Genomic DNA, 25,709 nt, shown 5'->3' with positions numbered 1-25,709 from the left:
AATTCTTGGGCTATAAATCTTGAGCAAGAATTCTCATGTACCAACATGGAGGATTTCCCGAATGCCTATGTGTATTGTCAACAACTCAAGGAATTGTTCGATCAACTCAAGAACGTAGGTGCACCGGTGTCGAACAATTGTCTTGTTCTTCAAATGGTGGTCGACCTCACTAAGGCTTATAATGGGGCTACTGTGAATCTTGTATGTTTTGATGATGTCAAAAATAAATCACTTCATTGTTATCATAAAAAAGGGGGAGAATGTGAATGTACGTATACATGATTTTGATGATGTCAAAAAAGAATCAAACAAGGCTGCTTCAAAGGATAAACATTGCTTCGAGATTAATACAAGATTGCTAAACAAAGCCTTGCTTCAAGATTTCTTCAAGATCAAGCCTTGCCTCAAAACAAAGGATTTCAAAGTCATCTAAGGCTCTAGTAATCGATTACCAGGCAGTGTAATCAATTACCAGAAGACAAGTTTGAAAATAGTTTTTAAAAAGGGTTTTGAATTTGAATTTTAAACCTATAATCGATTACTAGATGTTTGTAATCGATTACCAGCAACGAAACTCTGGAAATTCAAATTGAAAAGTCATAACCCTTCAAAATATATTTGTGTAATCGATTACCTGAAACATGTAATTGATTACTAGTGAAGAATTTTAGAAAAAGCTTTTTAAAAAGACACATCTCTTCAAACCATTTTGAAAAGGCACAAAGGGCCTATATATATGTGTGTCTAACTTCAAAAAGCAAGGTAGAGATATTCCAAGAGAACTTCATTGCCAAATGCTCTCTCAACAACTCTTGGGAAAACACTTGCAAATCTATTAAGAGTTTATGGAACTTCATTGTATTATCTTTCTCTTAAAAGAGAGAATTCTTCTTCTTCTTCTTCTTAATCAAAGAGATTGATTAAGAGACTGAGGGTCTCTTAAGTTGTAAGAATTTCTGAACACAAGGGATGGGTTGTCCCTGTGTGGTTCAAACTTTGTAAAAGGGTTTTACAAAGAGAAAGGAAAATCTCAAGTGGGTTGCTTGAGAACTAGACGTAGGCACGGGGAGTGGCCGAACCAGTATAAATCGAGTTTATATTTCTCTCTTCCCTTATCTCATTTATTATTGCAATCAATTTTGTCTTGCATGTTTAAAGAACATTATTAAATTGATTGCTACTTCTTCTGCATTCTGAGCCTATCATTTAGAAGGGGGTTAAAAGCTTGTTAGTGGGAAAATAATTAACCCCTTCTTAAGATAACTGAGGCCATTTGTCCAACAGCTACCTCACTCATTCACCAAAGGGATTCTCTTCCACCATTCTATCAAGCCTACTTTATGCTTACCTTAGAAGAAGCTGGTCTCCCGAAGAAGGTTGCAACCAGCGGGGTTGTCGCCATGGTGGCTCATAACACTGATGACTCACTTCCTCTCCAAAAATTCTCATCAAAATCAGAATACTCATGGTGGTAAAAAGGGTCAAAACCACAACAACAGTGGCAAAAAAAATGGTGGCAATCACGGTGGCATCAAGAGCAGTGGTGGTGGTGGCTGCAATGGCTGCCACAATAGTGGCTGGCAGCAGCAGTCTGGCCAGCAACAATCGGGGCACCAACAGTGGCCTACCGAACAATGGCAGTGGCCATGGATGCCTTGGGCTCTTCCACCTTGCCCATACCCCTCATCCAACGCCCCACCCCCTCCTTACATTGGGCTAGGCCCAATTTTCAGCAAGCCCAATAGCACTAAACAAGCATCCTTGGGCCAAAACCACCACAGGCACACAGCGACAGTAGCTCCACCCACTCCGACAAACATTGAAGCAATGATGCACACTTTTGGGCTTAATCCTTTGGATGCTAATTGGTACATGGACATTGGTGCCACCTCCCGCATGACACTCGAGCAAGGAAATCTCTCGTCTTATTTTAATTTGAGCAATACTCGTGGTCTAATTGTCGCTAATGGTCATTCAATTGCAATTCGTGGTTATGGTCACACCAATTTGTCTCCCACGAATCCATCCTCCACCTTGAAAAATGTCTTTCATGCCCTTCAACTTATTAAAAACTTTGTATCAGTTTGAAAGTTTACAACTGATAACTCAGTTTTTGTTGAATTTGACCTTTTTTGGTTTTTCCGTGAAGGATTTCCAAACGAGGATACGTCTCATGAGATGTGAGAGTCGGGGTGACCTTTATCCCATTACCACCAATCAAGCCACTTCACCATCTACTTTTTCCGCTTTAGCACCATCATTATGGCATGCTCGTTTGGGTCATCCGGGAAAACTTCTTTTTGACTCCCTTAGGCTAAATAAATTTATTGAGTGTAATCAAACTCGTAGTCTCATGTTTGTCACTCTTGTTCTCTTGGAAAACATGTTAAGTTACCCTTTGTTTCTTCTCATTCTTGTAGTATCATGCCTTTTGATATTATCCATAGTGATATTTGGACATCTCCCATTTTTAGCTCTTCGGGCCACCGATATTATGTTTTGTTGTTGGATGATTGCTCTAATTTTTTGTGGACATTTCCATTGTCTAAGAAGTCTCAATTTTTTTTTCCCACATTTCTATCTTTTAGGGATTTCATCCACATTTAGTTTGAATGGGAAGTAAAAAACATTCAATGGGATAATGGTAGGGAGTTTGATAATGGACCCGTTAGGGAATTTTGTAAAGTAAATGGTTATATTTTCATCTCTCTTGTCCACATACATCATCACAAAATGGGAAAGTCGAGAGAAAAATTTGTACCATTAACAATATTATTCGTACTCTACTATTCCATGCATCTTTACCACCTTTCTTTTGGTATCATGCTTTGCAAATGACAACATACCTTCTCAATATTCTTCCAAGTAAACAATTAGCCTATCAATTACCTGTCAAGGTTCTTTATCAAAAGGATCCTTCCTACTCTCATCTTTGGGTGTTTATGCTATCCATTTTTTTCCTTCTACTACCATAAACAAACTTCTAGCTCATTCCACCTCATGTGTCTTTTAGGGGTACCCATATAATCATCATGGGTACAAGTACTATTATTTTTCCCCTCGTAAAATCATACTAAGTCACCATGTAATTTTTTATGAAACCCAATTCCCTTTTGCTAAGTTGCACACTCCACAACCTTACACTTATGGTTTTATGGACGACAAACCCTCCCCTTATGTGGTCCACCATTTGACCTCTCTATCCGGCCCAAACCAACCGGCTCAATAGGTCTTGCCCAACCCGCAACTTGCTGCCCAACCTACACCTCTATCCGGCCCACCCACACCTAGCCCACAATCGCAACAACCCTTACCCAGCCCAGGGCTTGCACTTTCACCTCCATATCAGCCCACTCCTTTTTAGGCTCCTAGACTCGTGACATGTAGTCAGCATGGGATTTTCAAACCCATAAGACATTTAAATCTTAACAATAGTGTCATTAAACCCCTCTACCACGTATTCCCATGTCTGGCTTTTGTGACCTGAATTGGAAAATGACTATGGATTATGAATTTAATGCTCTTATTAAAAATAAGACGTGGGAGTTGGTGCCACGTCCTCTTGATGTTAATATGATTCGGTCTATGTGGATTTTTACTCATTAAGGAAAATATGATGGTGTTTTTGAGAAGCACAAGGCCTGTCTTGTAGGGGATGACAAAACACAACAGGTTGGCGTGGATGGTGGTGAGACTTTTAGCCCGGTAGTCAAATTGGCAACTATTCGCATTGTTCTCAGCTTAGCCATCTCTAAAGCATGGTCCATTCACCAACTTGACGTGAAGAATGTTTTCTTGTATTGAGACCTTAAAGAGATTGTGTACATGCATCAGCCCATGGGTTTTAGAGACCTGGATCATTCTAATCATGTATGCTTATTGAAGAAATCTCTATATGGCCTCAAACAGGCCACTCAAGCTTAGTACAAGAGATTCGCTGATTAAGTTTCTACTCTTGGGTTTTCTCATAGTACTTCTGATCATTCTTTCTTCATTTACTAATAAGGTACAACTATGGCTTACATTCTTTTGTATGTGGATGATATTATCTTGACAACTTCCTCTGATGTTATTCACAAGTCTATCATATCCTTTCTTAGCACAGAATTTGCTATGAAGGACCTAGGGTCGTGAGTTATTTCTTGGGTATAGTTGTAACTCGTCATGCAGGTGGTCAATTCTTATCTCAGCAAAAGTATGCAACAAAGATCATTGAACGGACCGACATGTCATCTTGTAAGCCATCTCCTACTGTGGTTGACACGAAACCAAAGCTTAGTGCTAATTCCAGCACACCATATGTCGATCCATCTCATTATCGAAGCCTTGCAGGGGCTATTCAATATGTCACCTTCACGAGACCCGATATTGCTTATGTTGCGCAACATATGTGTTTATTCATGCATGACCCAAGGGAAGAACACATGCACGCTTTCAAGCATATTGTGCATTACATTCAGGGTACTCTTGATCATGGCTTGCATCTCTATCCATCTTCCACATCCATTTTTCTCTCTTATTCGTGTGCTGATTGGGGTGGGTGTTCGGATACCAGACGCTCTACATCGGGTTATTGTGTGTTTCTTAGTGATAATTTAATTTCTTGGTTCACCAAACAGCAAACTACGTTGTCACGATCTAGTGCGGAGGCAGAATACCGAGGCTCTGCCAATGTGGTTTCTGAGTCTTGTTGGTACGAAACCTTCTTCTAGAGCTTCAATGTCCTATTCATAAAGCTACCTTGGTATATTGTGATAATGTTCGTGCGACATATCCATGAAAATTCTTTTCAACATCAGTGCACTAAACATATCAAGATGGATATTCACTTTGTTTGCGAAAAAGGTTGCTCGTGGGGAAGTTCGAGTCTTACATGTCCCGTCACGTTATCAGATTGCAGATATTTTTACAAAGTGTCTTCCCTTGTTTCTATTTAAGAACTTTTGAAACAGTCTCAGCGTACGACAACCTCCTACTTCGACTGTGGGGGGTATGTTAGAATATATGTGAATATATTTTTGTATCTAGTTTCCTTATTATAGCCTAGGATATATTAGAATATGTGTCAATATATTTTTGTATCTAGTTTCCTTATTATAGCCTAGGATCTTTCTTGTGTATAATTAATTTTCTTATTATAGCCTAGAATCTTTCTTGTAACTGTGGTATACAACCACAATTTTGCTAATGAAAAGGACACAAAATTATATTCTTTTAATAATCTCTCATAATAAGGTTTCAAATACTAGTATGTTTTGCATGATATCATATCTTACCTTCCTCCAAATCAGCTTGAAGTCCCGTTATAGTTAGTCTATTTCTTTCATGTTTTTAATTATAGTTTTCGCATAATATGCACTCATAATCGTTTGAATATTTTTCTTTTTATATTTTGTTATAAAATTATTAATTATTTATTCATAATCAAGATTCTTTTAAAAAAAATATTTTCAATAGAAACTGATGTAGAGCATATTACAATATTTTTGTCAAAACAACATCTTATCCTTTACTGTAATTGTAGGAATATTTGTTGCTTTATTTTAGGATTTTATTTATTTATTTATTTTGGGAATTAGGAAGATATGATCCTATTTAATTAAGAAAAATAGGAAGATAGTATCCTTATTTACTTAGGGAAATTACAATGATACGATCCTTATTTAATTAGAGAAATTATGAAGATATAATCCTTATTTGTTTACTTATTTTGGTTTATTCTACCCATATATGGGACAATTTTATGTATTCACTGTTGTATATTTTGATTAAATTAAAAATTTTAAAATTTTAAAATCTTGTAATAGTTATATAAAATCATATATGTATTAATGACATTAATATCATATTTTAATTGATATCATTACCTATTTTAATAGTATTAATCAATATTTATTTTTGATTGATTCACCTTATTATAAAGAAGGTTCAGTCACTCATAAGGGATATATCCTTTTCAAAGCCTTCATTCTCTTTTTCTTTTGAGTTTTTTTGGTTAGTATCACAAAACCACTTGTTAGTGCCCCAAAAATCATTTTGGAAAGGAATTGTTATATCTTGGAGAACTTGTTACATTATTAAGTATATATGCATAAAAAATTATGAAGTATATATTTTGTTTGATAAAATATATTAACTCAATTAATAACAAAACTCATAAAATGTTGAATAAAAAATGTACATATTTTTATTCAGTACAACATTTTCAATTATTTTTTCCAATATTATTTAAAGAAAAATAAAATATCATATTAACAAAATTTTAAAAATACAGATTAAAGAAAATAAAATATTTCTTATTAAACATTTTTATTTTAAGAAACAGTTAATAATTTTTCATTTTTCAAACAATTTTTCTTACTTTTATTTTTAATCAACACCCTAAGGATGATCATAATAATAATAATACGTGACAAATATTCAAATAATAATGATGATAAAAAAAAACAAAAATGAAAAATAATTGATTGCATTGTGTTGTGGACCTTGTGGCTTGTGGTGGTGGCGCTAAAACTAAAACCGATATTCGGCAAAGATGCGGCAGAGATACCCACGGAGCCGCGAAGACACAGCCAGCACAATAAGTACATTCGACATAGTTTGGTTAAGTAGAATAGAAGCTGAACCTACGAAACAACCCTAAACCCCTCCTTCTAGAACTTTCATGTCCATCTTGCCCTCACAAACCCAAGCGGCATCTTCGTCTTCTTCCTCTGCGCCATCTCCCAACCCTAATCCCCAACATGGAACCGGAAACCCTATTCCTCAACCCTTCTCTTCTCTTTCCCCCTCACCAATCAACCTCGCTTTCGGATCTCTCCAGATCTCCGATACCCCAGGTTCGCTCCTCGATCTCTTCGCTTTCCTTTCAATTCTCTATGTAATTTGGTTCACCGCTCTGTGCGAAATTGTGGTGTTTAATTGCTTTATTTTGTTTTGGGGATTTAATTGTCTAAATTTGAGATTGTGTGTTTAAATGGTTTTTCGTTGTTTGGTGCTCTGCTTGATTAACTGATTTAGTGATTCGATTTTGTCGGTAGGTTCGTCGTCTTCAGCCGCTCAAGATTCTGGTGGATCTTCCGGAAAGGTAGTATTTTATATTGTGTTCCTTAGTTTCTGGAAGCTTATGACCTTAATAGAAGTGTTGAATAGTAGAATTGCGTGTTTGTGTCTTTGTGTGTGGGTGTCTGTTGGTTACTTTTTGTTCTCTTGTGCGCGTTTTAGGTGACAGAAGTAGGGTCTCCAAGTGGAGTGATGGTTTCACCTGAACAAAACTCTAGAACACGTTCTAGGAGTCACGGGGCAAGATGGACCCGAACGCGAACTGGAACAGTTTCATATCATAGAAATCAACAAACTCCTGGGTCCGTCAGTTCTCATGGAAGTGCCCCTTTGCCGGGGAGAAAAGCTCAGACGGTGAATGGGAACTACTTGCTGAATTTTCAATATGACCCAATATCCCGTTCTCAACCACGGGGTCCTCCTCCTTCTCCTACAACAAGAAGGCATCGGAAGAGGAAGCCGTACAGCAAAGATTTGTTTTTGCAGGCGAATTACAAGTTCACGGTACTAGGTTCGGGAAATTATTCGCCTGAGTCGATGGATCCAGATAAAATGTTGCAGTGGGAAGATATTATATGCGTGACATATTTGACCCCTTTTTCAGTTCAGTGTCCAATTTGTTTGGAGTATCCCCTGTGTCCGCAGATAACCTCATGTGGACATATTTTCTGTTTCCCATGTATTCTACAGTACTTATTGATGGGTGAAGAGGATCACAAAGGTGATAGCTGGAAAAGGTGTCCTTTGTGCTTTGTGATGATATCTGCCAAGGATTTATATACGGTGCACATCACAAATGTCAAACAGTATCAAGTACGAGATAATGCTGAGTTCACCTTTTTAACGCGGAAAAAGGATTCCTTTACTCTGTCACTTAAAAATAAACAAGAGACAAATATCACATCACGTGCCAATGAAGATATCTGTGATCCCTTTTCTAAGTTCACTCTTACATCAGATGTAGATCTCTCGGTGAGACATGCAATATCTGATCTAGATGGTTGGCTAGCCAGAGCTGATTCAGGTCTTGTTGATGACCTGGAGAAGCTTCCTTATGTTTGTGCTGCAATGCAACAATTAGAACAGAGGAAGAGGTATTGGAGTGAGCTCAGGTCTCATGACAGTGAAAAATCTTCTAAGCTTAATGATTACGAACATCAGATACCGTCAACAGTTGCAAATTCTGTGGATAGTGACGATGAAAACTGTTCTAATGGATCAAGAACTTCCTCTTCTGATTTCCTTGATCAAAATAAGGTTATGATGTTGGATAAGTCAACTGCCGGAATCTGTTTGGATCAAAAGTTGGATGTGGAGAAAGAATTAATAGAGCAGGAAATGAATTTATCTTCTTCATATGAGGAGAAAAACGATATTCAAAGGCATTCAAGTGGTGTTGTTGGAGATGTGAAGGAAAATGATTCATACAGTTTCTACCAGGTAACTTATGAGTTATGACAGTTGGTTTTAGATTTGTGTTCTGTATCCCATGTTTCTTGCATTGCTTCATAATTTTCTGTTTGAAATGAATGTGTCTATTAGAAATTATATGGAGCAATTTAACATCATGTAGTAAGACTTTTTCAGACAACTTTGCGCTTTGAAAGTCGTGGGCTTGACTGAGGATAGGGTAGGATTATAAGGGTTTGTAAAGATGGATGAAGACATTTGCTATATTACTGTTTTACACTCAGGTTATATTTGGAAGTTTTAGTGGCTCTTTGGTTTGCTATATCAGATTGCTTGTGCAGTCGAGGTGATGCGTGAGATATCAGTATGCCCTTATGCGTGAGGTTATGGTGGAGAACAGTGACCTAGTATTCTTACTCCTTTAAAAATCTTAAGAAAAATCAAAATGAACTTCTGTTGAAGACTGTTATCAAATGGTGGCAATGGCGGCGCTATGGCGGTTTTGCATGACGGAAATTTGAAAAAACGCTACCGAATAGCGGTGGCGTGGCGGGTTTACAATGGCGGCACCATAGCCATGGCGGTATAGTGGAAATAACGGGTTTTTTTGTATTTTTTGCACGGTAGGAGTTGGGCTGACCCGACCCAACCCTACCTGTTATTTTATTCAAAAGCGCAGCGGGGAAACGCAGCACAGAACGCAGCATGCAACCAGGAGCGACACCCCGCACCCTGCAGCGACCCTGCACGCAGCAGCCACCATGCACCCAGCAGCGACGACCCCACGGCCCGAACGCACGACCTAGTAGCGACAAGCACCGGCACTCGACGGCGACGAGCACCGGCAGATGACCCTGCGAAGGCGATGCCGCACCGACCCTGCACCCTCACGAAGGCGAACGTCGTGGCGCAGTTCAGTGTGGTGTGCTTTTTTTTTTTTGTTTATATTTTTTTTTGCTGTTTGACACCCGTTTTTGATGTCTACAGCTTTTTTTTTTCATTTTTCTATTTGACACCCTCTTTATTTTTAACAGTCCCATTTTTTTTTTTTTTTCTATTTGACACCACGTATTTTTTTTTCTGTGCAGTCCTCTTTTAAATGGCTGAACCATCCGCCATTTTTTGCTACGCCATCCGCCATATTTTTATGGCGGATTTTTGGCTTTTCGCCATGAACCGCCATCTGCCATTAACAACATTTGTTGAAGACAACAGACTGTACCATGTTATTGACAACAGTAACGGCTGAGTTATAGGTTAAATTAGGAGAAGACAGAAACTGTCTTCATGGTTCGGAAATCTGAAATAATTCAAGAGATGGATTGAGCTTTGATGTTGAGAGTACATTATAACATGTTACTTGTAAGTTGTTTTTGAGAAGGAACAAGAAATATGAGATCCGAGAATCAGTCTAATTAATTTTATCTATTTATTTAAATGAGTTTTGTATGGTAGATGTTTATAGTATTACACTGGGAATGTTTTGTTAGGTTTTGGCATGAGTAGGTCATTTGGAGATTTTGTGTATCTCTTCATCAACATTAACAAATCTTTTTTTTTATCAGCAATCAACATTAACAAATCTGACAGAGCTCCATCGAGGTCATGTTAAAATTTCAAATGAGAGGATCCATTCACTCTTAAACTATTCCTCTATAGAGCTGAAGCATAAAATAAGAAAACTAAAGTGTATGGGAAATTTTCAGATTAAACTGAGGAATGGAATATAACAGCAGCACTGGTAACTTAATTAGTTTGTCTCTATCTCTGAGTATTATTGGGCATACAATAATAGCATTGCTCTGCAAACAATTGGTCATCGTAAACACTCTAAGTATGCTGCTCTTAAATTGTACTTCAAGACAAATAAAGAACTGTACATCAGCTTTCTTGAAAAGAAGTTAAGTGAAAATAAAGGCTCTGATCTGAAGATCATTAAGGCTAGCTAACCTCCATTACTCTTTCAGCAATCAATGTCGGTCTCACAACTGCTCCCTTTTCTATTTACTGATTTTTTTTGTAACTTATGATTGTTTTGTAACAATATCATTAATGGGGAGAGAGAATTTTCTAGTTGTCAACATAACGCTGAGGCTGTGTCCAAATCGGATCTCTAGACTTTGACCACTTGAGAGCGTAGTTATTTATAAAAGCTTTAATCACAAGTGGAATATTTTAGCTGCTTTTGATTCTATCTTAGAGCATCATTGACTGATATTTTTCATTGTGATGTAATCTAAAGATCAATTGTTATTCCAATGTCGTCGGTTTTAGATGTTGAGCGGGTTGTGTGAGTTGATGCTGATATAAGCCTGGCTTGGTTGCCCATACTGGCAAAATGTTAACTTTGAACTTTAATTATCTATTGATGTCAGATTATGTCTACCTAGCTATCCTAAACCCTTTTATCTCGTAGACCCTCCCAGTTGGTTATGTGGAATTTCTGCTTTTAGTTTCATTGAGGAATCCCTGATTGTTTTATACTTAAACCAGCTTTAATGGTGGCATCTGGTAGTTACCATGCTTGTCTATTTCAGGCTGCTGATGGTCAGCATCTAATTCTTCATCCTCTGAATATGAAGTGTTTGCTTCACCATTATGGGAGCTATGATATGCTTCCTCACAGGTTTGGACAAAGTCAAAATTTATTTCTCCTATATGCTTAGAAAGTGGGAACATGTGTGTTGGTTTGTGGGCTTAAGGTTAAATAATGTTGGCATAATGCAGAACCTTTTTATCATTTTAAGCTATAAAATGAACTGTCAAGTCTCTATTTTGGTTAATAAACTTATATGCACCATACAACAAGGACCTCTAATCTCATTAATATCATTTATATACAAGTCCACTGTTGCAAAAGAAGATAAATGCCACACAAACTATTAAGATTTCACTAGTATGCTATTAATGCCAATCCTTATAACATGTACGATGGATTTCAAAATAGAATTGAACCTCAGCTACAGACTAAAAAGATGGCATTCGATTCAAATGAAGTTTGGTTTGTAATTCCTGTGTAACAGAAACACATTCAATAATTAAAATCAGTGAGAAACACCTATGAGAAGTTACACCAACAATAACCAATTAACCATGAAGCCTTAATCCACTAGGGCTGTTGGCTTCATGGACCAATCACCTTTGGGCTCTATCAAAGACAAAATTTTCAATAGATGTTGCTTTAATTTTTATCCATTTCATCAGATATGTCGATGTCTACAATAGTACTAGTAGTAGTGGTAGCATTTGTCTTTTCAAATGTAGGTCTGACTGTCTGAGGATATTAGTTGGTGATGATTAGAATATCTGTATTTGTGGTTGATGTCTTGATCTTGAATGGACATCTTTCTATTCGGAGGAGCATTACTTATCATTAAATCCTTTTTGACCAATGTATACTGATTGCAGAATAAGTGGAAGGATCCTACAATTGGAGTCAGTTACTCAGTCTGAGGCCATCAGGAGGCGCTATCGATTCCTTAGTCATTTTCCATTAACCACAACCTTTCAGGTGCCTGTTAAAAGAGTTTTATACTTCCAAGATATTTTTTGATGATTCATAATAGATGTTTGCTAATTTTTCAGCTTTGTGAAGTTGATTTGAGTGAGATGTTGCCTCCTGAAGCATTTTCCCCATTTATGGATGAAATCAAGAAGCGTGCAAATCAGAGGAAGCAACTTGCTAGAAAGGTATCCATGTAGCCCATCATATTTTATTTATGTAGATTTCATGGAGTCTTGTACGGTTTTGGCCTTGACTCACATAATATTATACCCTTAACATGTGTATAAAAGGATATGATAGTTGTGGAATGAAATTTCTCTGGGAAAGCTGATTTTATCAACTTTTTCCATTCATTATATGTCTCCTTTGTAAGTCTTTTTGTCTGGTGTGCAAGTAGGGGAGGTTGTGTGTGAAGGAAATCTTCTCAGGGTTGGACCAGATGAAGATTTAGGGTTTTGCAAGCTTATCTTTTAGGTTTCTGAATCTGGAGGCCATTTCTTGTTAGATTACAGTTGAACCTGGGTTCTGAAACTTCTTTTATGGCACTGAAACGGGGCCCATAGCCTTCTAATTGCATGTTTGGTACTTTGATTCTTTTTATGTTAGCAAATGCCTTATATTGATAATTAATATATTTTTGTTTTGGTATCCAAAATATTTTGGAATGTGCTTTCTCATGTTGCTGGAATTATGTTATATTCTTGTTTTTAGGAAAAGAAGGAAAAAATAATGGCTGAAGCTACTGCTGCTTATTCTCTTCCCATATCATTAAGTCATCAGTTTACTTCTCGCAATGATCCTCCAACATTCTCCATGGATGACTTTGAAGGTAATCTGCTTTTTGGATGTTGGAAGATGGAACTTGGTTGTTAGGATAATGGTTCTGCTGTAAATTATCAGCAATCCCTCGAGGCAGGGAAATTGTTAGAGATAGTTCCACAATGGAAATTGTACAGAACTTGAACACAAATAAAGAAGGAATGAAATTTCCAGGAGAGACAGACTAGCTGCAGGCATAGTACCAAAGGAATACTCAATTTTGGATAGATAAACTTTGATGTCAATCCTTAGGTACTTTTGGTACTACTTTCCTATCAGAATTAGAGTTTCACTTTGATTATTGATGCTGACCTTTAATTATTATGTTTTTTATTGAGGTGAAACTCCAATTTTGATTGGAGAATAACACCAAAAGCACCTAAAACTGCGTCTAAGTTTTGTCTCTTCTGGATACCCTTCTTTCCATCTTCTTCGTACTGCTGATGATCACACTAAAAAACCACCTCTGCTGAGGGGACCTCCTCCTGACTCTTCCCAACTGTCTCAATAGATTCCTTGAAATTCTCCACTCCCCATAATGGTTTCTCCTTGTCTGCCCAATTTACCCTCTCTTCTCATTTAGTATATAGTACCAACCATTGTCATGGACTTCTTTTGGGCCTAATGTTGAACCTCTGGAAATATTGCTATTGTGGAAATACTTTATTGTGTGAGAAAATGAATGATTATGTATGCTGTAATTATTTGTGATGTATTTTTTAATTTCCATTATTGTACTTAGGCCTTATGGCTATTCAGGCTGCCTTCTCTTCCATTTTACATTTCATTTATTGCAGTTAATGATGTGCTATGGTGTATTTAATTTTTGTATTTGTGTTTTTGTTTAGCTCTTGGAAATTCAACCATATCATCAAGTCCTCCCTTAGCTGGGGAGAGAAAATCGTTCTCAAATGTTACTAGGCTTGGGTTTGCTGCTGCTCATGATTCTCCATCCTTACAAATTCAAGAAACTAGTGGTCTGCATAATAACAACACAACTGCTGATTCTTCTGTCACAACAGGTATTATATGTTAATGGAATTGGATATATTCTGCATGCCAAAATTTGTTGTGCTATTATATAACTGAAGAAACCAGGTGCTCCAAATGCCTGAAAATGTTATGCTCTTAATTGTTGTGATTCTGTAGGTTTGAGAAATGGGGAGACACAATCATACTCCAATGCTACATCAAGAACAGAATCTAATATAAGCTCGAATGCACCAAAGACAAATGAGTTGGGGAAGAAGGGAAAGAAACCAAATCGAGTTCTTCTGTCAACAGCTGGTGGTAGGCGCTATTGATTTTGGTTGCCGACCCTTACCCTAGATTATGCGAGTGTCAATGATTCTCAGCCTCCTCCCTGCTATAGTCCCAAGCCAAACTCTCTGGCAGATGATTTCAGTGTAGAGTTAGTAACGTTCTACGGATCATATTTATGCACCTCTTAACTACTTGTAGGTAGGTAGGCATGTGTGGAGAGAATAAATGTTTTTAGCAATAAACAAGCCACAACTGTTAGAAGGTCAGTATATTGTTTCTGTGGATCTGTAGAACTGTGCTGGCGTTGGGTATGTTAATTAAATCCAGACTATGAGCATTGACTATACACAAGACATTTAAATTTGGAAGCGGGTTTTGTTAACTACAGATTGATTTTTTAAACAAACAATGTGTGTACTATCCTTAGTAATTTTGCTGGCTAGAGTATAATTATTATGGATGGTTAAAAAATTTCTGAGTATCTAACGTAATTGGACACCCAGAAATCAAATTCAATATCTTTGATTAAATTATAACAATTTCATGTAGATTGATCAATGCACTCAGTTTAACTGTTGAGAATTTGCGAATGGTCTACCCATTGACCCCTCCCTGCAAAACAACAAACATTTTAGAAGAGATTTGATGGGTTTTTATGCATGAAGGTAGGGTGGAGCAAAAATATTGCACCTGACCGTAATCCATCCTAACCGTAGCAATGAAATATCTCTGGTGAATGAGCTATGGGTTAAAAAAGTGGAAAATTCAATTTAACATGGGTAATTTCAGGCAGGTGCGAGTTGGAGGAAAAACACCCATCGAAATTCGTACTTGACCAAATAACAATAAACATTAAATTATTTGTATTGCATACCAGCGGGCTTAAGATGTGTTTTTATTTCTTTCAAAACTTCAAAAACTATCTTAGGCCTCAAGACTACGTTGGATTTCACGCTTCTTTCTCTCTCCCAAAACACATTATTCATAACTATTGAAAGAGATGTAGTTTTTGACGGTCATCAAATACCAAGTGGAGAGAGACACTAAAATTGTTACTTTTTTACAATTAAAAAAGGGATGAAAATCATTTATTTTGCAAATCAGGAATCAAAATAGTAATTTAGTCAAATATATATTACAAATTTATTATTAAAATAAAAAATATTGATTACAAAATTAATACATACGATCGTTTGATTCTACGTATAAGATTTTTTTACTAATTCATATTATTTTAAAAAATTATTAATATAGTTAATAATATTAAATTTATTAATAATTTGTAGTATCTTGTCAAAATTATCCTTAAATTTATTAGGAATTATAATATTTCTTTTTTCTATTTAATTGTTAATCTTTGTATTTAATCCTTACAAGAGATAATATATTAATCTTTTAAATATATAGCATTTATGGTAAAGTTATTAAGAGTATTTGGATGAAAAATAATTAATGTAAAAGATAACTTTAAAAAATCTTATAAAAAAAATAAAAAAATCATATATTGAGAAGATAGTATTAAATCTAAATTAAAAATTACTTTTATTATTGTTTGAAAAAGTGGTTTATAAGCAAATTTAAAATATACAAAATTTAAACATATATTATAACGTTTGTATTTGTTCTTTGGCCAAAATTAATTTATTCTTGTCATAATATTTCGATGAAAATTTTTGGTCACTAGATGTTATGACTTCCAATTTCTGCTGCTATATTTACTTCATGCCTAGTTCAAAGTGGTCGGAAGTTTTTAATTTTTAGTTTTAAAATACAAAATTAAAAACAAAACATATTTGTATAAAATGGAAGTTTTTACATAATTTTAAACATTTTCCTCCTAGTTTTGAAAGCAATAAAAAAAAATGTTTTTTTTTCTTGTTTTTAATTTTGACAAATGCTAGCATACCTAATTGGTATGCACAATGTATACATTAGTTTGGAGAAAGGTTGCATCGGGCTTACTCCAGAAGTTTGGAAACTACTCCCACGATGCATGTGGAATATAAACCATGCGATTCATTTAATAGAGAATCGACCGATGCGGTGAGACTTCCTTATCCTATTATTAGATGTATACAATTGAGGTTAGTTTTAAATTTTTTAAGGCAAGTGTAATTTTAAAATTCTTTTAAGACCCTGAGTTGTAAAGTATGTCTCCTGACCTTTTTGTTGCTTGGTTTAACCATGGTTGAAGCATTTACTTGTGTGTAATAAGGTTAGAACATCCCCTTTTTGAGATGTTATTTTGTTTTCTGTTATATGGTTCTGAAATCCGTTGTTGTTCTCACCGTCGAGATTGCGCTTCTTTCAAACGATGCCCGAACAGCCCAGCGTTGGAATCCATTGTAGTTGTTGGTGTCTTAGCAAATCCTACTTTCCATTTTGGTCAAAGACTATGGAGGCGCTCCGATGAAGCACTATATGGTGGTATGTATGTGTATTACATTTGAGGTATTTTGTCTGCCATTAAATTACCTTTGGTTTCAATTTTGAAGTGTCAATGAGGTATTTTTTTTTTTTTTTGCAATTTGGCATATAAAATTGGTGGATATTTATTTTGCATACTCGATGTCATACGCATTTTTCATGTCATATGCGGTTAACAGATTGTCAAGTGTACCAATTTTATAATAAGTAATAAAGATTAAAACGAAAGATTGAGTGTCGAATCCACAAAGACTTTGTTTGTACTTGCGTTGGTAAATATTCAATTTATAAGCAAGAGAAGAAAGGGGGTAGAATAGCAATAAAGAAAAGGAAAGAAATTAAATTTAAAAAGACAAGAATAATAAAATAAACAAGAAGAGAACAAAGATGAATGTAAAAGATGAGTTCAGAATGCAATCATGTTAGGGCCTAACATGTCTAACTACCCTTGATGTAATACTAATGTTTTTCTCTATTAACTGTTTTCACAATTTCCACCCATATCTACTAATATGCTCAACATTGATCCCTCATGATGAAAAGTCTAATTTATGTATTCTCTCTCTCAAATCCCTTTGCAAAGATTGAATCATAAACCACATTAAGTGTAAAGATGTATGCAGAGACACAACAAAGTCACTCTATCCCTAGTAATGCAATGTTGAGATGCTGTTTCCCGGTTCTTTAGACATTACCATTTCCCAATGAATAATCCCTAAAAACATATGCATGGATGACCAAACCACACAATAACAATGAAAAGCAGAAAAGAATAATAGAAATTGAAATTGTATTAATAGATAAGAAGAGCAATTGCATTACAAGGGCGTTGGCTGCTAGGCTCCCAAATGAGGTTTAGCCTCTTATAGCCATGAAAGACTTTACACTTCAGAGGCTAATAAAAGAAATGGTTGGATGACTAGTAGTAAGAAAAGGGGGCATGGATAAGAAAAAAGGGTTTCCCTTAAGGGGTTCAGGCTTTGGATAGCTCTAGGACTCGGTTCTTCTTTTCCTTTCTGCTTCCTTCTCCTTATATAGGCGCTAAGTAGCTTAATTTTCACGCTTACTTCGTGCTAAGTGCGCCTTAGACATTTCCTCGTGAACCTTCTCGCGCTAAGCCTGACCTGTGCGCTAAGCGAGAGTGGGGCGCTGAGCAAGACTTCACGCTAAGCCTGGATTTGTCCGCTAAGCGAGAGTTACGCACTGAGCCTAGATTATGCATTGAGCAAGCTATCCAATTCTTCCAACTCTTCTTCAATGTTTTTTCTTCTAGTTTTTGCATCAATTTTTCCTCTAAAGCACTTGAAATCTTCTTCTTTTGAATTCTACTAATAAAAAATTGCAAAGATGTTGATTTCTTCATTATTTCCTTAAAAACAATAATAAAGTAAAGAAATTACACCTATTTATTAGTCAAAATTGACTATCAAATTAGCTCATATTTTGCAATTATCAAACTCCCCCAAATTAAAACATTTTCTTGTCCTCAAGCAAAAGACAAGTCTGAAAGTATCAACACATGAGATAACTGTGAAACCTTTTCAAACCTTTCACTGACTGATCCTGAGCTTGCATTTGTCTTGATCTTGTGATGAAAGCAAGAAGGAATACACATGGAGATGAAAAAGGTTAGCAAGTAAAACTTCATCAAGGCAGACTTACCACACTTCATTCCTCACAAGGCCAGTGTTTCTCTCAGCGCACAAGTGTCTTGGCTAAGAGTGTTTTTAATCTAACAACTAAAAATAATATTCTCAACTTTGCACTTCATCTCAGTTAATGTAATCATACACACATATTATGGATCACTAAGGACTTTTTAGGCTTGTAACTTGGCCGGGCTAAAAAGGAACTCATGGTTTTTCTTTGGATTCAAAATTAGATTCTAAGATAGCACCTACCTGATAACCTATGACTTATATTTCATAGCCCCTGACTTTCCTGCCTTTTATTCCTAACAACACACAAAATTTATTTAACACTTAGTTGTTATCGGCTCTTTATTTGAAACATAATTTTTTTTCAATTTTTTTCTTTTTTTTAAGAAATTGAATGGGTACTGTAGCAACTTATCACCTTTGCATTTGAGTGTGTGCTATTGGTGATGTTCTTGTAACAAAATTTTTCACCAATACCAACATTCCAACTCCCCCAAATTAAGGGTAAATTTGCCTTGACATGTGCTTTCCTACAACCTAAGATAATGTGGTAATTAATTTCATTAGGTTCAGGTTTCAAAAACAATTTACTGCATTAGGCTCAACAGGATGCAAGGGATTCATTCACATAACAGGTTGGCTATTTGGCTAAGTGGCTAAGAAAATCAAACAAGGCCTTGATTATTTCCACCATGTGTATGTATTCAAACAGTCTGAGAATCATGCAAAATCAGAAAATTAAGAACAATCGTTCTCTCATAGTCAAAGGTTCGCACAACTCATCGGACATTTATGAAGTGCTTGGCTTATCATACAATGATTTCCATTCAGACGTGCTAACATCTATACTCTTGTGCTTTCGATTCATACTTCATCACTCAGAATGACACCTGCTCATAAGAATCAGAACTTTCACAATTATCTCATCAGTACACAGTATCTCATGCATCAACTTATCCAGAACAAGTCATAGCCCATTACTAATTTCCTCTGTCCCTATAATGCAAATTTTTTATTCAATGATTTAAATTAAACTGCTAAAATTGAAATAAAGACAAATAAAGAAAAAGAAAAAACTAAAGACAAGAAAAATAAAATAAAAAGAGAAAAAAAATAATAAATCTTGGTAAAAAAATGGGTCTCAATCCTGTGTGGGTCCTAGATCCCAAGCTCTATAAGCATCATTGATGTTCGCAACATAATCATCATTAGCTTCAACATTTGCGGCATCATCATCAGCTACACCAAAGGTGTCACCCCCCTAACACAAGGAGGTTGGACTCCTGGCCAAGCAACATGGGCTAGGAATGCCTCTGGTGTCATCATCGGCTGCCGGAGGGAGAGATGGTGGAGGCTCTACATCAGTAGGTACTAGCCATGGTGGAGGCTATGCAGCATAGGGAGGAGCTTCTCCGACTGAGAAAAAGGCAGAGATGTTTGCCCTTCCATATGTGCACAACACACTTTATAGTCACCATGAATGACTGACCCAAAATCAAGGGGATCTCAACATCTTCTTCAATGTACATGATCACAAATTCCACCGGAAAAGGGAGTTGGTGGACTTTGATCAGGACGTCTTCAACTACCCTGAACGGTTTAGTGATGGAACGGTCGACTAGCTAGAGTGCTATCCTTGAAATGTCAATTTTCAGGTTTCCAATTCTCTTGCACATAGAAAGTGACATCAAATTGATACTTGCTTCTAAGTCAATAAGAGCCTTACCTACGAATACACTCCCAATAGAGCATGGGATGGTGACGCTTCCTGGATCTTTGAACTTGGGAGGTAGCTTCTGTATTACTGCATTGCAATTTTCTCCCACCACAATGGTTTTGTTTTTTATGTACTTTCCTTTTTTTTATGAGGAAATCCTTTAAGAACTTTTTGTACAATGACATCTGTTGTAAGGTCTCTCCAAAAGGGATAGTAATCTCCAACTTCTGGAATATGTCAAGGAACTACTTGAAGTAGCGTTCCTTGTCCTTCTTTGATGGCACTAGAGGGTATGGTGCCTTTTTTTGATGAGGCTGGTGGTATCTCTCTTCTGGCCTCCTGAGCTAACTGGCTCTTGGTCTTGGTCTTAGTGGTTGAGACCTTATTACCACTCTCCTTACTCTTATCTTTTCCTCCCTCTTCTTTTTTTCTCCTTCCTCATCACGCATATCCTCCTTAATTCTCCTTTCCTTCTCTGCAGTTTCCCTCATAGTGAAAATTACCTTGCACTCCTCTTTGAGCTTTATCTCAGTGTTGGCTCTAAAGCTGCTAATGGGTCTTTTAGCCATTTATTTGGCTAATTGTCCCACTTGTATCTCCAAGTTCTTGATTGATGACTTTGTGCTCCTATGGTTGGACATGGACATCTGTATGAATTGATTCAATGTCTCCTCAAGCTTGTTGGTCTTCTCATAAAGATCGACCCCTTCGTTGGAATTTTGGACAGACTGACTTTTTTGCTCCTTGTTGAACTGGTTACCCGGATGATTCCTCCAGCTTTATCCCTGTGTGAAATTTTTCCCTTGATTGAATCCAAGTGGTCCTCCTTGGTTGTAGCCTTGGAATCCATGGAGATTCTGAGCTCCCATGTAGTTGACCTCGTTGGTTGCATCGTCTTGAACCATGCATGAGCCTGACTCATGAGCACCCCCACAAAGGTTGCATCCTCCACTGTGCATGGCTGAAGCAGGTTGCACTGCATGTAGTTGTTGGGGAAGATTACTCAAAGTGGCTGTAAGAGTCTCCAAGGTCTTGGTCAGGAGCTTGTTTTGAGCCAACATATCATCTTGAGAAGTGAGCTCAATAAGGCTTTTCTTTGTAGGTGTGTAGGCTCGATCACGAAGAATGGCATGATCAATTGTTGTCATATTCTCTATCAGCTTCATGGATTCTTCTAGAGTCTAAACTTAATCTTCCCACCGGCTAAGGGATCGAGGAGTTTCTTGGAATGGGGTTGGAAGCCATCAATGAAGATGTTGAGCTGGACTAACTCACTAAACCCATGTGTAGGAGTCTTCCGGAGTAACCCGTGGAAGCGATCAAGGGCTTCATTCAAGGATTCGTCAGGATGTTGGTGGAAGGATGAGATTTGGACCTTCCCCTTGGCAGTCTTGGACTCTGGGAAGTACTTCTTCAGGAACTTCTTCACCACTTCATCTCATGTCCGTAGGCTATTCCCCTTGAACGAGTGAAGCCATCTTTTTGCTTCACCGTCCAAAAAGAAAGAGAATAGGTTGAGATAGATGACATCCTCTGGAACTCTCGCTACCTTCATCATGTTGCAGATCTCAATGTATGTGGTCAGATGTGCGTACGGATCTTCACTTGGTAGGCTGTGAAACATATTCCCCTGAATCAACTGGATGAAAGGAATGTGGATATGAGATGCTAGCTACTTGCACATCTGGTCTAGAAATACTGGTGAAGTATTGAGGTGTGGTAGAGCTAGAGTAGTCCTCTAGCGCCATCCTCTGTGGACGGTCTTCTGCCATGATGTATTCTTCGAAGAAGGGATGCGGACTGGTCACAAGCGAGGGAGAATAGCTTTATCTTGCTAAATAAAAAATATTTTAACTTTATTGTAAAGACTGGAAACGTATGACAGTGCATGCATCATCTAATCTTTTCATATGCAAAATGGCTTTCAAAAAGTGTTTTGAGAATATGATAATTACGAAATTTGAGTTAATTTGATAGTTAATTTTGGTTAATAATGATTATAATTTCTTCACTTTACTATTGATTTTAATGAAATAATGAAGAAATTAACATCTTTATAATTTTTTATTAGCAGAAGTCAAAAAAAGAAGATTTCAAATGCTTTAGAGGAAAATTGATGCAAAAACTCAAAGAAAATTCCTTGAAGAAAAGTTTGAAGAAGTGAACAGCTCGCTTAGCACACGAGACAGGCCCAGTGCGTGTGCTCACTCAGCGGCCAGCTCATGCTTAGCACGAAGAAGGCCCACAAGAAAGCCCAAGGGTGCGCTTAGCGTGAACACCGCACTAAGCACGTGATTAAACCATCATTCTCCGTAAGTTCAGGGGGGCGCACTCAGCTAGAAGTTGGCATGAAAATTAAGTTACCTCAGGCCTATAAAAGGAGTAGGAAGTAGAAGGGAAACACACGCCGATTCTTAGAGCTCTCCAATGAAGAAATCCAAAGCCTGAGCACCCCTAATAGGGGAAATCCTCATTCTTTAGTCATTCTTCCCTTTCTTTCTTCTAGTCATCTAGCCCCTTCTTCTGTCCACATTAACCCCCAAAGTGTAAAGTCTCTCATGGCTATCCCTTTGTTGGGAGCCTGGCAGACCAAACTCTTGTGATGCAACTATTTTTCATTATCTATTTAATGCAATCTTGTTTCTATTTTTCTTCTCTGCGTTTTTTTATTTATTATGACTAGATTGTCCACATAATATTTAGAAGATAATGCATTGAAAAATAGTTATTTTCTAAAGAAATGAGGATTGGTATCTAAATAAATTCATTACTACAAATAGATTGATATTTTTTTTGTCCGATTTATGCATCTCTAATCTTAATATGGTTTATTATTTTTATCTTTGCAAAGAAATTTGAGAGAAAAGAATAAATAAATTAGACTCTTCATATAGGAAACCAAAGATAAAGTGTCTTAACAGATGTGGGTGAAAACAAGGATTTCATTATATAGAGAAAATCATTAACATTGCATTACAAGTAGTTTTGGCATGTTAGGTCCTAACATTATCATATTCTGAATTCATCTTTCTACATTTAAATCATTATTTATTTTTCTTATTATTTCTTTCTTTTTCTTTTACTCCAATTTTCACACTTACAATTTTCTATCTCTCTTGCTTCTTCTAATTGCTTAATAGTTGAGTTTACATCACTTAGGTACAACCAAAGTTCTTATGAATTTGACACTTGGACTTCCGAGTCTTTTATTACTTAAAACGAATTGATACACTTATCATCAAGTTAACATAATCCTTTTTTGGCACCAATGTATTGGTGAAGTGAAGAGAGCCCTCAACAACTTTATCTTCCATTCAACAGTGCCATTTTGTCTAAAAAACGTGCATGCCCCACAAAAAATGTTATTGTAACCTACTAACTTATAATTATTTATCAACTACCAGTACAGTGTGCATTCAATTTAATTGCGCATCTTAACCATATTTATTTGGATGTAGGCTACATCCTTAACTCACAAACACTTGCCATCTTCACCCCAATAAGGCGTTATCTCCATCCACCTTCCATATCTCCTCTACACTTAGTTTGTTTGCCACCAATCACTACTAAAAAAAAGGCATTCTACATCGGTTCTAATGACCATTTTACACCGGTTATGATGCATGGTGGTAGACCCTTGTCGTTGAATGACAACATCGGTTGAAGAACCGTCTTAAAATTGTAGACATTTTACATTGGTTCTGAAGATACAAACGATGTAGAATGTGGACATTCTACATCGGTTCTGAAGGTATAAACGATGTAGAATGTCCACATTCTACATCGTTTGTACCTCCATAACCGATGTAGAATGTTGTTTTTTTTATTATTTTCCTGAAATTTTTGTGGCGTCCTAGCTAGGTAATGTCTCATATGAGACTTAATTTATAAACTCATGTCAAATTTCAACTATCAAAATAGTTAATGAATAAGTACAAGAAACTACCTTGCTTGTATATATGTTTTAGTAGCTAGTAGTACAATAGAAAAGAAAAACTTATAGTTAAATAACAATTTGTCATTTCACTCACACAAGGTATATATACAAATATGTAAAGAAAATGAAAGAGAACTCATATGCCTTAAAAAGAGAATTGCTATAAACATCCATACTATATCACGATAACACTAATACCTAATAATAGTGTTTTTTAAATGTCCATAACATGATAACAATACCAATCAATCAGTACACAAACTAAGGATCTATTTTATGTTAAATTTATTGATTTTTTAATTGTTTGTTTGAATAAACCACTATTTTTTACAACAATAATAAATCACTATTATTTAAAAACTGCCATAGATACAAAATAACTCCCATTTATTTAGTGATCCAATATAAAAATCTTCCCATTATTATCGAGAAAAAAACTTCCCATTAATAATTAATAATATATAAAAATTAAACTAAAAATACAATCTAGTTAAGAAGAATTTCTCAGTAAAGGGAAAAATTCAAAAAGCATGAGTATATCTAGAGATACTCCTACACATGGCAAACAGCTACAGTATATCTAGAGTCCTAAAGGGAAATTCAAAAACTACAGCAAGCAATAAATTAAAATTAAGTATAAGTTATAAATGTATAGTCAAAACTACTTAATTTTGATCTACTGTTAGTATAAAGAAATTATAATGTCAGTAAGCCATATTTTCCTCTCATATGTCATCATTGTTCGATGTTCATATATCTTTTGATGTATTATATTTTATATTTATATTGAATAGGAAAGCCAATCTCTTATAACGTGTAACAAAAAAAAACGTCTCTTATAACGTGGCTAATACAATTGTACTAGTATGTTAAAAAAAATCGGTGAGATAAATTATCAAAAGTCCAGGCCCCATTTGCAGCAGCAATATTCTAGCAAACTAACCACATAACCTTTATATATATATATATATATATACTACTAACCTTGTAAAGCACAATTGCTCTCTCCTCAAAAGAACTATTTCCTTGGGGGCAAATCCATATTTTTTTAAGGGGGGCAAATCCATATAAGAGAAACACTTTATTTTTAAGTAGTAAGACGGGAACAAGCAAAGTGTACCTTTCCAATGGGATTCATTTTAAGCAATTCAGGAGTTCTATTAGAGGCACCAATGACTCCAACAGTGGTAAGCCTCAAATACTCAAATAATTTGGACTTACTGGTTGTATTAAGGAAGGGATACAAATATAGAGGTATATGAGTTGCAGATGAGAAAAAGGTAAGTGTAAAGAGTGAACAGAGTAATATCTTTTCCCTTCAAGTGTTAATTTCAATGAGTAAAAACCCTGCTGAAACATATATGGTAATGTCAAAGCAATCTCCTTAATTTTATATTAACAAAAAGGGTTGAAAATATTCTTACAAAATAGAAAAGAATGAATTGAAAAATATTAAAGTAAGAAAAATTAAAAAAGAAAAAAAAATTCTGAAAATACAATATTTTCAGAATTAAAATAAAAATATTAACACATGTTTAAAAACAGATAAAAGATGCAATGAAATCTTTTTTAAGAAATATTTAAAAATAAAAACAACTGTAATATGCATAGCCCAATTTTTGGATACTTTAAAGTCGAACAAGTATAACATAATAAAACTATTTTCCCAATCAATCTTTCAGCAACAAAATAATACTACCAATAAGTTCATAAAACAAACATTACGCTTATAAAGAAAAACAACAAAACGCATAAATTGTGTGCCTCTTAAGAACAAAAACAATTTTAATCATAAAAAGATTTTAAAATAGAACTTGCAATAAAATTTTATGTTCATAAAATCACTTTTGTCAGACACTCGTCTTAAATTCTGCACATCACAATAGTCCTTCTAAACAAACAACCTCACAG

General features: G+C 35.9%; 3 protein-coding genes and 1 long non-coding RNA gene across 4 annotated transcripts; all 4 read left to right on the top strand.

The window, feature by feature from the left end:
- Nucleotides 1–45: 45 nt before the first annotated feature.
- Nucleotides 46–3,804, top strand: LOC102662318 (uncharacterized). Its single transcript, XM_006605113.2, has 4 exons — nucleotides 46–201; nucleotides 1,354–2,043; nucleotides 2,150–2,273; nucleotides 3,608–3,804. The coding sequence occupies exons 1-4, from the start codon at nucleotides 46–48 to the stop codon at nucleotides 3,802–3,804; spliced, it is 1,167 nt and encodes a 388-aa protein (XP_006605176.2).
- A 422-nt stretch (nucleotides 3,805–4,226) lies between these two features.
- On the top strand, nucleotides 4,227–4,712 carry LOC102662194 (uncharacterized mitochondrial protein AtMg00810-like). Its single transcript, XM_014771663.1, has one exon. The coding sequence runs from the start codon at nucleotides 4,227–4,229 to the stop codon at nucleotides 4,710–4,712; it is 486 nt and encodes a 161-aa protein (XP_014627149.1).
- A 1,755-nt stretch (nucleotides 4,713–6,467) lies between these two features.
- LOC100818033 (RING finger protein 10) lies at nucleotides 6,468–14,405 on the top strand. Its single transcript, XM_003553934.5, has 9 exons — nucleotides 6,468–6,839; nucleotides 7,041–7,087; nucleotides 7,225–8,502; nucleotides 11,010–11,098; nucleotides 11,881–11,983; nucleotides 12,058–12,162; nucleotides 12,689–12,806; nucleotides 13,645–13,818; nucleotides 13,946–14,405. Exons 1-9 carry the CDS (start codon nucleotides 6,665–6,667, stop codon nucleotides 14,098–14,100), a joined length of 2,244 nt encoding a protein of 747 aa, XP_003553982.1. The 5' UTR covers nucleotides 6,468–6,664; the 3' UTR covers nucleotides 14,101–14,405.
- A 1,231-nt stretch (nucleotides 14,406–15,636) lies between these two features.
- LOC121174093 (uncharacterized) lies at nucleotides 15,637–23,803 on the top strand. Its single transcript, XR_005889865.1, has 2 exons — nucleotides 15,637–16,486; nucleotides 23,320–23,803. It is a non-coding gene; the product is annotated as an uncharacterized lncRNA (long non-coding RNA).
- The last annotated feature ends 1,906 nt before the right edge of the window (nucleotides 23,804–25,709 follow it).

The sequence above is a fragment of the Glycine max genome, chromosome 19 (genome assembly GCF_000004515.6).
Source record: "Glycine max cultivar Williams 82 chromosome 19, Glycine_max_v4.0, whole genome shotgun sequence".
Classification (NCBI taxonomy): Eukaryota; Viridiplantae; Streptophyta; class Magnoliopsida; order Fabales; family Fabaceae; genus Glycine; species Glycine max.
The sequence above is the reverse complement of the archived record's forward strand: the minus strand, read 5'-3'. Positions and strand labels throughout refer to the sequence as shown.

Bases quoted from the DNA above. Each gene is read 5' to 3' on its own strand.
- LOC102662318 (XM_006605113.2), top strand. From the start codon at position 46: ATGGAGGATTTCCCGAATGCCTATGTGTATTGTCAACAACTCAAGGAA. The intron at 202-1,353 runs GTATGTTTTGAT...TGCTTACCTTAG, and splicing joins ATGGGGCTACTGTGAATCTT to AAGAAGCTGGTCTCCCGAAG. The intron at 2,044-2,149 runs GTCTTTCATGCC...TTTTCCGTGAAG, and splicing joins CATCCTCCACCTTGAAAAAT to GATTTCCAAACGAGGATACG.
- LOC102662194 (XM_014771663.1), top strand. From the start codon at position 4,227: ATGTCATCTTGTAAGCCATCTCCTACTGTGGTTGACACGAAACCAAAG.
- LOC100818033 (XM_003553934.5), top strand. From the start codon at position 6,665: ATGTCCATCTTGCCCTCACAAACCCAAGCGGCATCTTCGTCTTCTTCC. The intron at 7,088-7,224 runs GTAGTATTTTAT...TGCGCGTTTTAG, and splicing joins CTGGTGGATCTTCCGGAAAG to GTGACAGAAGTAGGGTCTCC. The intron at 12,163-12,688 runs GTATCCATGTAG...TCTTGTTTTTAG, and splicing joins GGAAGCAACTTGCTAGAAAG to GAAAAGAAGGAAAAAATAAT.